The 16,462-nt window shown below is 41.1% G+C and overlaps 1 protein-coding gene across 2 annotated transcripts; it reads right to left on the minus strand.

Annotated features, from left to right (window-relative positions):
- Nucleotides 1–78: 78 nt before the first annotated feature.
- On the minus strand, nt 79–16,305 carry LOC115121574 (trafficking protein particle complex subunit 13). Of its 2 annotated transcripts, XM_029650683.2 has the most exons (13): nt 16,197–16,305; nt 14,869–14,937; nt 9,439–9,538; nt 9,033–9,117; nt 8,781–8,908; nt 8,520–8,592; nt 8,047–8,091; nt 7,615–7,632; nt 6,049–6,182; nt 5,491–5,689; nt 4,811–4,911; nt 505–652; nt 79–367 (listed from the first exon to the last, which is right to left on the minus strand). In XM_029650683.2, exons 1-13 carry the CDS (start codon nt 16,240–16,242, stop codon nt 260–262), a joined length of 1,254 nt encoding a protein of 417 aa, XP_029506543.1. In that variant the 5' UTR covers nt 16,243–16,305; the 3' UTR covers nt 79–259. The 2 variants fall into 2 exon arrangements, with proteins under 2 accessions (XP_029506543.1, XP_029506552.1); XM_029650692.2 differs by lacking the exon at nt 7,615–7,632.
- Between the last annotated feature and the right edge of the window lie 157 nt (nt 16,306–16,462).

Raw genomic sequence — 16,462 nt, forward strand, 5'->3', positions numbered from 1 at the left:
AAATCACTTTGGAGACAGATTTGTACTTATAGTGCAGAATAATGATAAAGATTTTAGCGAAGCACAACAAACTAGGGATTAAGTTAACATTTTTTATTCACATTTACATGCACATTAATTTAAAATCATATTTTTTTTGCAAAGAAAACATTAAAAACATCTGTTAAAACATGATCAGCTTGGGGTGTGTATTGATGATATAGGTGCAAATTTGGTAGTTGGTCCATTGAGATGTATAGTGCTCAGTTCTAGAAGAGTCTTAGCTCTCACGGCTCATGTATGGACAGACCACACACACCTGTGCAATGTCATCGTATTCATAAGTCCTTTTCAGAAATGTGTCGGTCAGTCTCAGGCCAGATATACTCTGAAACACAAGCAAATGGTGATTAGCTACAATCATCAACCGATTGTTGATTGCAAATGTTAACAGTAACAGCATAACATACTGTAATAAGCCTTAGCTATGCTTAGTGTTACAATGTATTCTAAGTGGGCACCTACTTGCAGGCCCTGGACAGAGGAGAGGAGTTTGAGGGGCAGAGAGAGCGAGGCACTGGGGCTGACTTTGCCCAGCTGTCTCCCTGATACACCACACCAGTGGATGGAGCGGGTGTTACACATCTCCAGCACCAGGTCCATGGTCCTCTCACTGCAACAACACACACAACTCGGCCGTCAGATTTGCCACCAATGCTCCTTAAAGAACACATCACGGTACTTTGTATTCCTCTGTAAACTGGCCATCTCTTTACACAAGACACAATATCCACTGGTTGATGCTCATCTACAAAACCCTTTTAGGCCTCACTCCCCCTAGCCGACTAAACTCTACTGCACGACTTAAGATGGTGTGCTGAGAAACCCATTGCAACCCTCATCTTCTAATTACAGCCCATGATCTGCTATTCACAGTCCCCAAAGCAAACACATCCTTGGGTCACTCCTCTTTTCAGTTAGCTGCAGCTAGCGACTGGAACAATTTATTCAAAACATTTAAGGTGGAAAGTTATGTCTCTGTCTCAGCTTTGAAGGACTCAGTCATGGACATTTTCACTGACAGCTGTAGCTGTTACACAAACAAATAATGTAGGCTGCTGATTGTGGTGTCTGTTTACTGTACAGTCGAGGCCAAAGGTTTTGAGAATGACACAAATATTAATTCACAAAGTCTGCTGCCTCAGTTTGTATGATGGCAATTTGCATATACTCCAGAATGTTATGAAGAGTGATCAGATGAATTGCAATTAATTGCAAAGTCCCTCTTTGCCATGCAAATGAACTGAATCCCCCAAAAACATTTCCACTGCATTTCAGCCCTGCCACAAAAGGACCAGCTGACATCATGTCAGTGATTCTCTCGTTAACACAGGTGTGAGTGTTGAAGAGGACAAGGCTGGAGATCACTCTGTCATGCTGATTGAGTTCGAATAACAGACTAGAGCTTCAAAAGGAGGGTGGTGCTTGGAATCAGTGTTCTTCCTCTGTCAACTATGGTTACCTGCAAGGAAACACGTGCCGTCATCATTGCTTTGCACAAAAAGGGCTTTACAGGCAAGGATATTGCTGCCAGTAAGATTGCACCTAAATCAACCATTTATCGGATCATCAATAACTTCAAGGAGAGCGGTTCAAATGTTGTGAAAAAGGCTTCAGGGCGCCCAAGAAAGTCCAGCAAGCGCCAGAACCGTCTCCTAAAGTTGATTTAGCTGCGAGATCGGGGCACCACCAGTACAGAGCTTGCTCAGGAATGGCAGCAGGCAGGTGGAGTTCATCTGCACGCACAGTGAGGCGAAGGAGGATGACCTGATGACCTTTTGGAGGATGACCTGGTGTCAAGAAGGGCAGCAAAGAAGCTACTTCTCTCCAGGAAAAACATCAGGGACAGACTGATATTCTGCAAAAGGTACAGGGATTGGACTGCTGAGGACTGGGTTAAAGTCATTTTCTCTGATGAATCCCCATTCCGATTGTTTGGGGCATCCGGAAAAAAGCTTGTCAGGAGAAGACAAGGTGAGCGCTACCATCAGTCCAGTGTCATGCCAACAGTAAAGCATCCTGAGACCATTCATGTGTGTTGGTTGCTTCTCAGCCAAGGGAGTGGGCTCACTCACAATTTTGCCTAAGAACACAGCCATGAATAAAGAATGGTACCAACACATCCTCCGAGAGCAAATTCTACAACCATCCAGGAACAGTTGTGACAAACTTTTCCATAAGGCAAAGTGATAACTAAGTTCCTCGGGGAACAGAACATCGATATTTTGGGTCCATGGCCAGGAAACTCCCCAGACCTTAATCCCATTGAGAACTTGTGGTCAATCCTCAAGAAGCGGGTGGACAGACAAAAACCCACAAACTCTGACAAACTCCAAGCATTGATTATGCAAGAATGGGCTGCCATCAGTCAGGATGTGGCCCAGAAGTTAATTGCCAGCATGCCAGGGCGGATTGCAGAGGTCTTGAAAAAGAAGGGTCAACACTGCAAATATTGACTCTTTGCATCAACTTCATGTAATTGTCAATAAAAGCCTTTGACACTTATGAAATGATTGTAATTATACTTCAGTATTCCATAGTAACATCTGACAAAAATATCTAAAGACACTGAAGCAGCAAACTTTGTGGAAATTAATATTTGTGTCATTCTCAAAACTTTTGGCCACAACTGTATGTTTGCACAGCTATTATTTGTGCTATGCTGCTTGTATTGTGGTCTGCCATGTTTTGTGAAATCCCTTCTTGTCGTGATGTGCTTCGTCTCTGCCTACTTTGTCCCTCATGCCTTTGTCTGCCCTTATTAATGCTTGTACCATGTTTTGTTATCTGCCCTTATTAATGCTTGTACCATGTTTTGTTATCTGCCCTTATTAATGCTTGTACCATGTTTTGTTATCTGCCCTTATTAATAATTGTACCATGTTGTGCTGTTCTCTGCTCTTATCAATGCTTGTACCACATTGTCTTCTTGCCATAGGTCTCCCTTCGTGTAGCGTGATTTTGTCTCTTGTCTTGTTGTGCTTTGTTTCCACTGTCTGTCTACTGATGTATATGTACTTTGCCAAGTCTGTTCTGTCCATGTTGTCAATCTTCTCTTAACACTTTCTTTTAATCCCCACCCCTTCCCCACATGGCCTTTTGCCTCTTGCCAGACTGTCAATGTAAATAAGAATTTGTTATTAATTGACGTGCCTGGTAAAATAAAACATTTAATTGAATTATGCATACACTACCAGTCAAAAGTTTGGACACACCTACTCTTTCAAGGTTATTTCTTTATTGTTACTATTTTCTACATTGTAGAATAATAGTGAAGACATCACAACTACGAAATAACATATATGTGGAATCATGTAGTAACCAAAAAAGTGTGAAACAAATCAAAATAGATTTTAGATTGTTCAAAGTAGCCACCCTTTGCCTTGATGACAGCTTTGCACACTCTTGGCACTCTCTCAACCAGCTTCACCTGGAATGTTTTTCCAACAGTCTAGAAGGAGTTCCCACATATGTTGAGCACTTGTTGGTCCAACTCATCCCAAACCATCTCAATTGGGTTGAGGTCGGGTGATTGTGGAGATCAGGTCATCTGATGCAGCACTCCATCACTCTCCTTCTTGTTCAAATAACCCTTACACAGGCTGGAGGTGTGTTGGGTCATTGTCCTTTTGAAAATCAAATGACAGTTCCACTAAGCGCACACCAGATGTTTAATGTATCACTGCAGAATGCTGTGGTAGCCGTGCTGGTTAAGTGTGCCTTGAATTCTAAACAAATCACTGACAGTGTCACCAGCAAAGCACCCCCACACATCACACCTCCTCCTCCATGCTTCACGGTGGGAACCACACATGCAGAGATCATCTGTTCACCTACTCTGCGTCTCACAAAGACACGGTAATTAGAACCAAAAAGCTCAAATTTGGACTCATCAGTCCAAAGGACAGATTTCCACCGCTCTAATGTCCATTGCTCGTGTTTCTTTGCCCAGGCAAGTCTCTTCTTCTTACTGGTCCTTTAGTAGTGGTTTCTTTGCAGTAATTCGACCATGAAGGCCTGATTCACGCAGTGTCCTCTGAACAGTTGATGTTGAGATGTGCCTGTTACTTGAACTCTGAAGCATTTATTTGGGCAGCAATTTCTGAGGCTGGTAACTCTAATGAACTTATCCTCTGCAGCAGAGGTAAGTCTGGGTCTTCCTTTCCTGTGGAGGTCCTCATGAGAGCCAGTTTCATTATAGCGCTTGATGGTTTTTGCAACTGCACTTGAAATAACTTTTAAAGTCCTTGACATTTTCCAGATTGATTGACCTTCATGTCCTAAAGTAACGATGGACTGTTGTTTCTCTTTGCTTATTTGAGCTGTTCTTGCCATAATATGGACTTGGTCTTTTACAAAATAGGGCTATCTTCTGTATACCACCCCTACCTTGTCAAAACACAACTGATTGGCTACAACACATTAAGAAGGAAAGAAATTCCACAATTAACTTTTAACAAGGCACACCTGTTAAGTGAAATGCATTCCAGGTGACTACCTCATGCAGTTGGTTGAGAGAAAGGCAAGAGTGTGCAAAGCCGTCATCAAGGCAAAGGGTGGCTACTTTGAACAATCTCAAACATAACATATCTTTTGATTTGTTTAACACATTTTTGGTTACTACATGATTCCATATGTGTTATTTCATAGTTTTGTCTTCACTTTTGTTCTCAATGTAGAAAATAGTAAAAATAAAGAAAAACCCTTGAATGAGTAGGTGTGTCCAAACTTTTGACAGGTACTGTAGGTCCATCCAGCCATATGATTATACCTGCAGTTGGTGATTTTACAGGTGATGTCAAAGGGTTCCTCTAGGTTGACGGTGTCTGGGATCATCTCCAGTGATAGTCTGACGTCTCCATAACCTGGAGCCTGTCAGAGACAAGTGGAAAAGCAATACCCTGTTGAAGGTCGACTGAGACCAAAACATTGATAAATAAGATCTATTATATTGTTGGAAGCATCCAGATTACCGGTATGCTGGAGGTTTTACATTTTTTAATAAGGAGACGAGGAAAACCAATTCATACTGGGTCAACACAAATGCAATTATTACACTGTCTGATCCAGGCAATAGCAGATACATTTTGGACCGGTTTTCTTTATTTTAGGCTCACAAGAAGCGCATCGTCTAGGACCATGATTGCACTGTTTTGTATTTTTGGGTGGTTGTCTGGTTGGTAAACTCTGGGCAACAGGCTTCATGACATCACATTTTGCATAATTTTGACAAATTTGGAAACTGTAGAATGACTATATTATCCAATTGAGAATATAATCTTCATTTTGAGCTATGTCATTGTAATTGTCCACAGCCTAGGTATGACTGACAAGACCATCAACACCACTCAACAAAGACAACCACAGCATTGAGACTGAGAATGTCCTGTTATGCAACAACCATATACTTTAACTAAGAACCATATCATGTAACTGAGAATGCTCTGGTACCATTCTCTGTAGCTGGCTTGTCTGCAGCCTTCCTTTCTCTCCTAAGTTGGTCTTCCACACGATGTCCAGTTTACCGATGACCGTCACGCCCTTGATGACGCCCGCCTTCTCTGCAAACTCCGATTTGGGCTTCAGGCAGTAGAGGTACTGGCGCGTGTCCATGGGCTGCAGGTAAGACATCTTCCCAAATGTAGAAGTTCTGGAACACAGTCAGGGTGGAGAAGTCTGAGCTGACACTGAAAACCTATTACCTTTGACATAGTAGGGGCGCCTTGACCTACAGTGAGAAGACCTGGCCGAGTGAATGCTGTATCTTATACGCAGCATAGACTTCAATCAGAATAGTCATACAGCTTTCACAGTCAAAATGTCTCAACAAAAAAAGCAGTAAAATAACACAAAAAATGTACACTAGAAAAACACAATATATCATGCTAGAATAATCTATACAGATAAACTCTTGTCGAATTCGCTTTCTCCTCTTCACATGTATTATATTACTGCCTTTTTACTGTACAATCCAAACATAACACTAAAATGTGTGTGTGTGTCCCTTACCCTTCGTCACCAGTCTCCACGGTGTTGAGCTCGGTGACATTGTACATCATGGAGGGCTCCAGGGACACTTTCTCCATGAACATGGGCGACGTGGTGATGTTCTGGATCTGGGCCTCGAGAAACACCTCGTCTGTCTGGGGGTGGGGGTAAGGGGTCAGCGCTAACATTAGCCGCTAGCGCTAACTAGAGGAACACCTCCTCAAAGGGACTCAACTGGGCAGCACTTTGACTTCAATTCCTTTCAATGTACTTTACAACGTATTGGCCCCTCAAGGGGAAACTGTAGATTTCATTTAGGCCTAGTGTGTGTCAGATTTATCTGAAAGCATGTGATTTATACAGTTAGATTCTAGAAATCACCATGAAGTACCTGTATAACTTACACTAGATTTTGGCATGTATGAACATGTCCGAAATATTCAGACATCTTTAGCACCCCGGTAAGACACGGTTTTCATACCTTCGTCAGTCCTATCAAAATCAACTAGCAGGGCCAAAATGGAGTAGCAAAGTCTGCTCAGTTTACCTTTGAGGAGTGGATTAGTACTCAACTGAACAGAGGAGTGCTCAGAGATTAGTTCATGCCTGAAATTCAAAGGCTATTAAGTAGGGACCACGGAGAGAAACATTCTGCCAGACGGCGGACAGACTGGGGTTATTGTTACAGAGCAGAGCACCACTCCACATCTCCCATGCCGAAACAGACCTGTCATCAAACCCAACACAAAAAACTGATCAGACACATCTCAAATAACTTTTGTCCAGAGCCTTATTTGAAAAATGTTTTACTTGATCTGATTTATTCAGACTCTTGAAAGAGTTTATTTTAGATAAAGAGTGAACATATAAATTCATAAAATCAGATTAATAATCACTAACACTAAAATCATCATTAAAATGAACATCCCTTCCCATCAGAGATTGGTACTGGATTTAGATTGAAAACCATAATTCAAATCTACACTTGAATCAAATCATTCAAAAGACCTGTAGAAATGGAAACCCCAATACAATCATACAGACCTAGGCTCTGTCTGAAATGGCACCCTATTCATTATATAGTTCACTACTTTTGAGCCTTACGGGCCCTGGTCAAAAGCAGTACATATATAGGCAATAGGGTGCAATTTAGAACCCCGCCCTAGCCTAGACCCATGATGTTGATTTCACCCTATGAGGATGGATTGTTTGATCAATGCGCTTCCATTCTATTTCCCCATGAATCTGGCATCACACCCACCTACTACCCAATTGCACAAGTCCTGTGAGAGATGAGTTAGCGAGAGGGCTCAAGCAGCGAAGAGAAAAAAAACAGAGTAACGGCAAAATAGTGGGAAAGCATTTGATCACCCTTTACTAAAGCAGCATCACACATCTGTTTCCTTTGTGAGAAGTAAAGTCTTACTATATGGGTTTGTATTCTTCATATTTTTTCCCCTGCATGCTTTTCCCTTATTTTGCCATTGCTCACGCTCATTGGTATAGAGAAAGACAGACAGACGTTGCTGCAACAAAAAGGATTAAGAAAGCGAGAGTTAAGAGCAATGAAAACAGAAAAACGATTACCACGGAACTGAGGTCACTCTAATGGAGAAAATAAAAACACAAGAGACCATAAACAAATGAAGGTTACATGCCAAATGAAAGTGACAATACATCTTGTTTCATACGCTAACAAATTAAATGCTACTAATATGCAAATGAGAGAATAAAAAGCTAATTTGACTATGTGTCACCAATGGAAAATGCCTGACCATGGAATGAAACATGATATACAGCAAACTCTATGTTTGTGATGTCTTCTAAAAACCAGAGGCTGAATTGATAGTGGAAATGTATGGAAAAAGATCTGACTATGTATGAGTGAAGATAGCTAGCATGTTGACAAAGGTGGAAAGTTGAATAAGTCGGTAGGATGACTGTATTTGTCATTGTTTTGGTACAGGTAATAAAAGAGTGAGGTAAGTGTAGCTGAGAGAAAGAGGGAAAAAAACATACCTCTGCATTGTAGAACTTGGTTTTGACGTCGAGTGGCTTCAGAACCTGATTGAGAATAGATTGCAAGCTAAATGACGCCAATTTCTCAAAAGATTCCTCCATTCAACAGCGACAATAAATCTCCCTTCACAACATTAGAAAATAACACCATTTATCTCTGAAAAAGCTCAAATCCATGAGCCAAGAAATTTGATTTAAAAACGGTCAGTATAGCTTATACAAAACGTATTGTTACTGCAAGAAAAGTTGGATTTAGTTTCTTTGTGTGACTTAGAGCAGATCCTTTCTGAGACTGAGGACAGTAAGTAGGTAGTGAGATAGTTTGGTAGTCAAAAGCCAAAGCTTGTGTGCTACTGCTAATTGCCTTTTCTCTGTCATGGACCTGTGACATTGCTCAGGGTTGAGGTCTGGTTTCTAATATAACTCTGTGAGGGAGCATGGGGAGGTTATATAAAGGATGCTTTGAAACTCACCTGAAATTTAAAGAACTTCCTGAAGTATAGCTTCTCTCCCGCCTGTGTGGTATAACTGACTGCACAAACCAAGCTAGAATAGAGAAACCAAAATTCCTTGAATATTAGCATTCAAATGAACTCCTAACCATCTTTGCAGATGTGTTGCTGTAAATCTTCCCCATTGTTGTCTCGAGTGACACCCCTTTCCCAGTATTACATAGAGCAATGGTCAAAAGTATGTTATTTCCGATTTAGCCCACGTCAGAAAGGAAAGCATACATGTGAGTTCCAATCTCTTTGACTTCATGGTGAATGACATCATCGATGCAGGACTCAGGCTTCAGCTCAGTGACTGTGTTGTTGGACGCTGATAGGTTTAGCCTCTGAGAGCTGGTCTGAAGGTCTGCCTGTAAGACATGACAAAAATGGGGATTTCACTTCAAATTGTGTGAATAGGACAAGTGGATTCATCAATGAGAAAGAGATTGGTTAAACATGTTTCCATTGGATTAATGTATATCTGTACTGCACCTTTACTAGTATGTCCTTGACCTCCTGGATGCTGTCATTGTGCACACTAATGTAACTTGAGAAGGTCTCGCCAAGGAAAATATTTCTGTGCAGAGGACAATTGTTACGCAAGTGTCACACACAAAGATAATGGACTCACATGCCCACTGAAGAACTGAAACGAGACAATGCTTTTCAGTGGTCAAAATCAAGACTAAGTATTCCTGTGAAAGGTTGTCTTGCAAGAAATGTGATGATTCTATACTGAAACAGATCAAGAGATACTGACAGAAATGATCGGCCAGGGGGAATGAAAGATATAAACTGCCAGTCTGATTGTTAAATGCTAGTTGTGTGTGCCTCTACATGTTTCATCCTGCTCTATATGTCAAAGAGTTGAAACGGTTGTTGCTGTAGTGTTATTTACCCAAAGTTCTGAGGTAGTGTGAGCATCTCTCCCAGCATTAACGCCTCTGCTCCTTTAATAGTGGATGGGTCCTCTTTCATTAGCCGACCAAACAAATCCCCTGTAGAATGCACGCACATGTACACACACGTGCACGCAGGTATGCACACACACATACAAATTACTCTCATACAATGCCTTCAGAAAGTATTCACACCAATTGACTTGTTCCACATTTTGTTGTGGTACAAAGTGGGATTAAAATGTACATAATTGTAATTTTTGCTCAGCAATATACATAAATACGTTGTCAGTGTGAAAAAAACAACAACTAATATATCTTGACTAGATAAGCATTCAACCCCCTGAGTCAACACGGTAAAATCAACTTTGGCAGTGATTACAGCTGTGAGTCTTTCTGGGTAAGTCCCTAAGAGCTTTGCACACCTGGATTGTACAATATACGGCGCATTTGGATAGTATTCAGACCCCTTCACCTTTTCCAAATGTTGTTATGCTACAGCCTTATTCTAAAATTGATTAATTGCCCCCCCCCCCCCCATCAATCTACACAGAATACCTCAATGACAATGCAAAAACAGTTTTTTAGATTGTTTTGGGGAAAAAACTGAATATTAAATTTAAATAAGTATTCAGACACTTTACTCAAGACTTTGTTTAAGCACCTTTGGCAGCGATCGAGTCTTCTTGGGTATGACATTACAAGCTCGACACACCTGTATTTGGGGAGTTTCTCCCATTCTTCTCTGCAGATCCTCTCAAGCTCTGTCAGGTTGGATGGGGAGTGTTGCTCCACAGCTATTTTCAGGCTCTGGCTGGGTCACTCAAGGATATTCAGAGAATTGTCCCGAAGCCACTCCTGTGTTGTCTTGGCTGTGTGCTTAGGGTCGTTGTCCTGTTGGAAGGTGAAACTTTTCCAAGTCTGAGCGCTCTGGAGCAGGTTTTCATCAAGGATCTCTCTGTACTTTGCTCCGTTCATATTTCCCTTGATCCTGACTAGTCACTGCCGCAGAAAAACAACCCATGATGCTGCCAACACCATGCATCAACATAGGGATGGTGCCAGGTTTCCTCCAGACGTGACGCTTTGCATTCAGGCCAAATAGTTCAATCTTGGTTTCATCACACCAGAGATTCTTGTTTCTCATGGTCTGAGAGTACTTCATGTTCCTTTTACAACCTTCAAGCGGGCTGTCATGTGCCTTCTATTGAGGAGTGGCTTTCGTCTGGCCACTCTACCATAAAGGCCTGATTGGTGGAGTGCTGCAGAGATAGTTGTCCTTCTGGGAGGTTCTCCCATCTCCACAGAGGAACTCTGGAGCTCTGACAGAGTGACCATCAGGTTCTTGGTCACCTCCCTGACCAAGGCCCTTCCCCCAATTGCTCAGTTTGGCCGGGCGGCCAGGTCTAGGAAGAGTCTTGGTGGTTCCAAACTTCTTCCATTGAAGAATGACGGAGGCCACTGTGTCCTTGGGGACCTTCAATGCTGCAGACATTTTTTGGTACCCTTCCCCAGATCTATGCCTCGACACAATCCTGTCTCTGAGCTCTACGGACAATTCCTTCGACCTCATGGCTTGGTTTTTGCTCTGACATGCACTGTCCACTCTGGAACCTTATATAGACAGGTGTGTACCTTTCCAAATCATGCCCAATCAATTGAATTTAAGTTGTAGAAACATCTTAAGGATGATCAATGGAAACCAGATGCACCTGAGCTCAATTTCGAGTCTCATAACAAAGGGTCTGAATACTTATGTTAAATAAGGTATTTCTGTTTTTAATTTTTAATACATTTACAGAAATGTCTATAAACCTGTTTTTGCATTGTCATTGTGGGGTATTGTGTGTAGATTGATGAGAATGTTTTTTAAATTTTAAATCCATTGTAGAATAAGGCTGTAACGTAACAAAATGTGGGAAAAAATCAAGGGGCCTGAATACTCTGAATGCACCGTATCAAGTTGGTTGTTGATCATTGCTAAACATCCATTTTCAAGTCTGGTGCGCGATGAGACAAGGATATCCCTACCGGGCAAACCCTCCCTAACCCGGACGACGCTAGGCCAATTGTGCGTCGCCCCACGGACCTCCCGGTCGCGGCCGGTTACGACAGAGCCTGGGCGCGAACACAGAGTCTCTGGTGGCACAGCGCCCTTAACCACTGCGCCACCCGGGAGGCCCCGTGTCAATGCAACTTATTGTGACTTATTTAGGCTTCCCATAACAAAAGGGTCGAATACGTATTGCCTCAAGACATTTATTATTTTAATCTTTAATGAATTCGTAAACATTTCTAAAAACATAATTCCACTTTGACATTATGGGGTACTGTGTGTAGATCAGTGACACAAAATCTCAATTTAATAAATGTTCAATTAAGGCTGTAACACACATTTTGGAGAATACTTTCTGAAGGCACTCCATCTAGCGAAGTGTTGTTGAGGCACATAAAGAACTTAACACAATGCCAGAAATGTTTGACTATATCTATACATTTTTTCCAGATATTATTTATTTTATGGCTCTATGGAAACTGTAACTACCAGGTCTAATAGTCAGTCAGTCTCCTCATATGGGCCCTGTAAATTTTGTAGCTTTAATATTGATGATCAATGTCAACAACAAATATCTCACATAAGCATGCAATAAAATATATATTTAGAAATGTTACCAAGAGAATTCTGATTCTGCTACGACACAACGTTCTAAATATTTGAGTGAAAGGCAGCCTTTAGAGGAGCAGCGTAGGAGATATGAGAGCTGGGTGGCATAAAAACGTTCACAAATGATTTTTATTGCTCCTATATCGTGTTCTAGTCGTTCATTTCGATTTATGGCCAGATATGCCTTTATTCTCCCCCTGTATAAATAGCATCCCCACCCAGAAGTGTCACTGTGATTTATGGGTTCAGTGGAGTTGGGTTACCAGCACAGCGCTCACATTGCAGTAGGTAGGTCTCCGGCAGAAGGAAAAATAAACACTGTAAATTCTCTTTAGGACTGCACGACTAAATTTGGGAGCTGGTTAGACATAGCCATTCCTGGGATCCCTTAGTGATTCAGTGGAGTAGGCAGACAGGTGTGGCTGCCTGGCTTTATTACTGATCGCCGACGTCACATAATTTCCCCTGGTTAATTATTGTATTGGCTCAATTCATTTCACTGTCGTCATGCCTAGAATGTTAATTGGAGGCTTAACCCCAGTAAAGGAAAGCTTAGCTGATTTACATATTCTCATACATATCGGTCCAATTAATATAGGATTGCATGCAGTATTGTAATAAATACTGTTCCCATGGGTAGTGAAATGTAGAATCGTGCATCTGTTTTTCTCTCTGAGGAATACTGATTTCAAAGATAAATATGACATGTGAATGTGTTGTTATGGACCAGGGATTTACAGCACTACATGGAAGTAGTCAGTTCTATCAATACTTTTACCGTAAGCCTACTGTGGACTTGAAATATAATATATGCCATTTAGCAGACACTTTTATTCAAAGCGACTTCCAGTCATGAATGTATTAAAAAAATATATGGGTGGCCCCAGAGGGAATCGAACCCACGATCCTTGGCATTGCAAATGCCATGCTCTACCAACTAAGCAACACAGGAGCCACACAGAATCATAGGAACTAGCCTATTAGTTCTATGTTCTACAGTGCCTTGCGAAAGTATTCGGCTCCCTTGAACTTTGCGACCTTTTGCCACATTTCAGGCTTCAAACATAAAGATATAAAACTGTATTTTTTGTGAAGAATCAACAACAAGTGGGACACAATCATGAAGTGGAACGACATTTATTGGATATTTCAAACTTTTTTAACAAATCAAAAACTGAAAAATTGGGCGTGCAAAATTATTCAGCCCCTTTACTTTCAGTGCAGCAAACTCTCTCCAGAAGTTCAGTGAGGATCTCTGAATGATCTAATGTTGACCTAAATGACTAATGGTGATAAATACAATCCACCTGTGTGTAATCAAGTCTCCGTATAAATGCACCTGCACTGTGATAGTCTCAGAGGTCCGTTAAAAGCGCAGAGAGCATCATGAAGAACAAGGAACACACCAGGCAGGTCCGAGATACTGTTGTGAAGAAGTTTAAAGCCGGATTTGGATACAAAAAGATTTCCCAAGCTTTAAACATCCCAAGGAGCACTGTGCAAGCGATAATATTGAAATGGAAGGAGTATCAGACCACTGCAAATCTACCAAGACCTGGCCGTCCCTCTAAACTTTCAGCTCATACAAGGAGAAAACTGATCAGAGATGCAGCCAAGAGGCCCATGATCACTCTGGATGAACTGCAGAGATCTACAGCTGAGGTGGGAGACTCTGTCCATAGGACAACAATCAGTCGTATATTGCACAAATCTGGCCTTTATGGAAGAGTGGCAAGAAGAAAGCCATTTCTTAAAGATATCCATAAAAAGTGTCGTTTAAAGTTTGCCACAAGCCACCTGGGAGACACACCAAACATGCGGAAGAAGGTGCTCTGGTCAGATGAAACCAAAATGGAACTTTTTGGCAACAATGCAAAACGTTATGTTTGGCGTAAAAGCAACACAGCTCATCACCCTGAACACACCATCCCCACTGTCAAACATGGTGGTGGCAGCATCATGGTTTGGGCCTGCTTTTCTTCAGCAGGGACAGGGAAGATGGTTAAAATTTATGGGAAGATGGATGGGAAGATGGATGGAGCCAAATACAGGACCATTCTGGAAGAACCTGATGGAGTCTGCAAAAGACCTGAGACTGGGACGGAGATTTGTCTTCCAACAAGACAATGATCCAAAACATAAAGCAAAATCTACAATGGAATGGTTCAAAAATAAACATATCCAGGTGTTAGAATGGCCAAGTCAAAGTCCAGACCTGAATCCAATCGAGAATCTGTGGAAAGAACTGAAAACTGCTGTTCACAAATGCTCTCCATCCAACCTCACTGAGCTCGAGCTGTTTTGCAAGGAGGAATGGGAAAAAATTTCAGTCTCTCGATGTGCAAAACTGATAGAGACATACCCCAAGCGACTTACAGCTGTAATCGCAGCAAAAGGTGGCGCTACAAAGTATTAACTTAAGGGGGATGAATAATTTTGCACGCCCAATTTTTCAGTTTTTGATTTGTTAAAAAAGTTTGAAATATCCAATAAATGTCGTTCCACTTCATGATTGTGTCCCACTTGTTGTTGATTCTTCACAAAAAAAATACAGTTTTATATATTTATGTTTGAAGCCTGAAATGTGGCAAAAGGTCGCAAAGTTCAAGGGGGCCGAATACTTTCGCAAGGCACTGTATATTTATATCTATAGGCATAGCCTATGTAATGTATTTAGAATCACTGCAGCAAAGCAAATTGGATAGGCCTAATAAAGATTCTACAACTCTACTACATGTTGGGGGTAAAATAAATCAAGGCTTACCTGGGAGGTCTCTATCTTCACATGTTACTGGCATGTTAGTGAAGAGAGTGGGTTTTGTTAACCGCATCACTGTGAAAGCCAAGGAAGCAAAGATTGGTCAGTTAGGCTTAGGCTAGTTTACTTGCTTGCAATTTTAGATGGAAATTCCATGGGTAATCTAGACCTCTCTCAAACAGCCTAGATATCCTAATGCCTGCCAAATAAGAACAGCCTCCTTTAGCGTTGTTTCCAGACCATACTTTATTTGGATAGTCCCCTATAGGCCTAGATGGCCTTCGGATGGTCAAACTATCAACAAACTAACAACTGTAACTCACTTGCATGCAAGATGTTGCATGTAAATAGACTGCATGTTAGGCTATAACTAAGATTAGGTTTAGGTTCAAATAAGGGGTCTAGGGTTAGTGTTTTCCCGATTAGATGATTCAAATCAGTGGTTAGTTTCAGTTATTTGATAGATTAGTTGAGGATCTATAAACCATCTGAAGGTTACTATCCAAATAAATGTTAGATTTCCTCCTTGCCACAGCAGTCTTTCTTTGTCAGGTATTCTCTGATTAATAATTTAGGAAAAATTCTAGCTACATCCAGTCCTCTAGTATGCTGCTGCTTATTACAACACCAAAAGATAACTCCCCTTTCCATCTGTGATAATATTTAAAGTAACCAGTCATAATACCGTAACACATACCAGGTAGCTAGCTATTTGAATGGGTCTATCAAGATGTCTGAGACTTGTGTATTCAGCACACTGTAGCTACGTTGAGGTCTAAAAGAAACTAACTTTTTGAGTGAATAGTCAAGTAGTGGACAGGTAAGAAACACTCATCATCAGATCAGCAACAATTCGGTCATTTGAGCTACCTAGCTAACGTTAGCAAGATGGCAGAAGCTGGCTAAATATGTAGCTATACAGTTAGGACAACAGTCCACCATTAACTAAATAAAGAATACATAGGTTATAGTAGAAGGGTATAGTAGAGAGTTATGGATATAGTACCCAAATGTTTAATGAATGACATGGCAAATGATTTGACAGAATATTGTTAGCTAGTTAGCTAAGAATGTTAGCTATTGAAAATGAACAGAAAAAAGACATGGTCAACACCACTCGATACTAGGTAGTCAGCGAGCTAGCTCGTTCATCATCGTTCAGTTAGCAAGCTTATTTGACGTTAGCGTAGCAGCTAGCTTGTAAGCCAGTAGCCATTATCAGCTGTCAGTGTCAGATGTAAACAACCTCTTTTCAGATATCCACATTAGCTAAATGTTTAACGCAACCCTAGTGAGTATATTGCTTAAGCCATTTATTTAACTCAGTAAAATACCTTTTAAAGCAAGTAGATGCTCTTGTTTTGCCTGATTTACTTCCATTTTGTCTTAACAGTTCGGTTGAACTTTCACCTGGCAATATCAGCTGACTATAGGAAACGCAGAGGGACAATTTTGGGAGATCCCTCGTGGTAGTATTGTAGTACACAGGTGTCACGTCAAATTGTAGTTCCACCTCTTCCCCATTAAATTCATAAATGCATAGACATCGAATAAAACAAATACAGCCAATTAAATATGTTCAAGTGGTGTATAGGTTTGA

The sequence above is a fragment of the Oncorhynchus nerka genome, linkage group LG4, assembly GCF_034236695.1.
Source record: "Oncorhynchus nerka isolate Pitt River linkage group LG4, Oner_Uvic_2.0, whole genome shotgun sequence".
In the NCBI taxonomy this organism is placed as follows: domain Eukaryota; kingdom Metazoa; phylum Chordata; class Actinopteri; order Salmoniformes; family Salmonidae; genus Oncorhynchus; species Oncorhynchus nerka.

Excerpts from the sequence above, each read along its gene's own strand:
- LOC115121574 (XM_029650683.2), bottom strand. The coding sequence starts at position 16,242 with ATGGAAGTAAATCAGGCAAAACAAGAGCATCTACTTGCTTTAAAAG. Across the intron at positions 5,690-6,048 it reads GTGGAGACTGGTGACGAAGG|AACTTCTACATTTGGGAAGA; the intron begins GTAAGGGACACA and ends ACTGTGTTCCAG. Across the intron at positions 368-504 it reads CCTCTGTCCAGGGCCTGCAA|AGTATATCTGGCCTGAGACT; the intron begins GTAGGTGCCCAC and ends CTTGTGTTTCAG.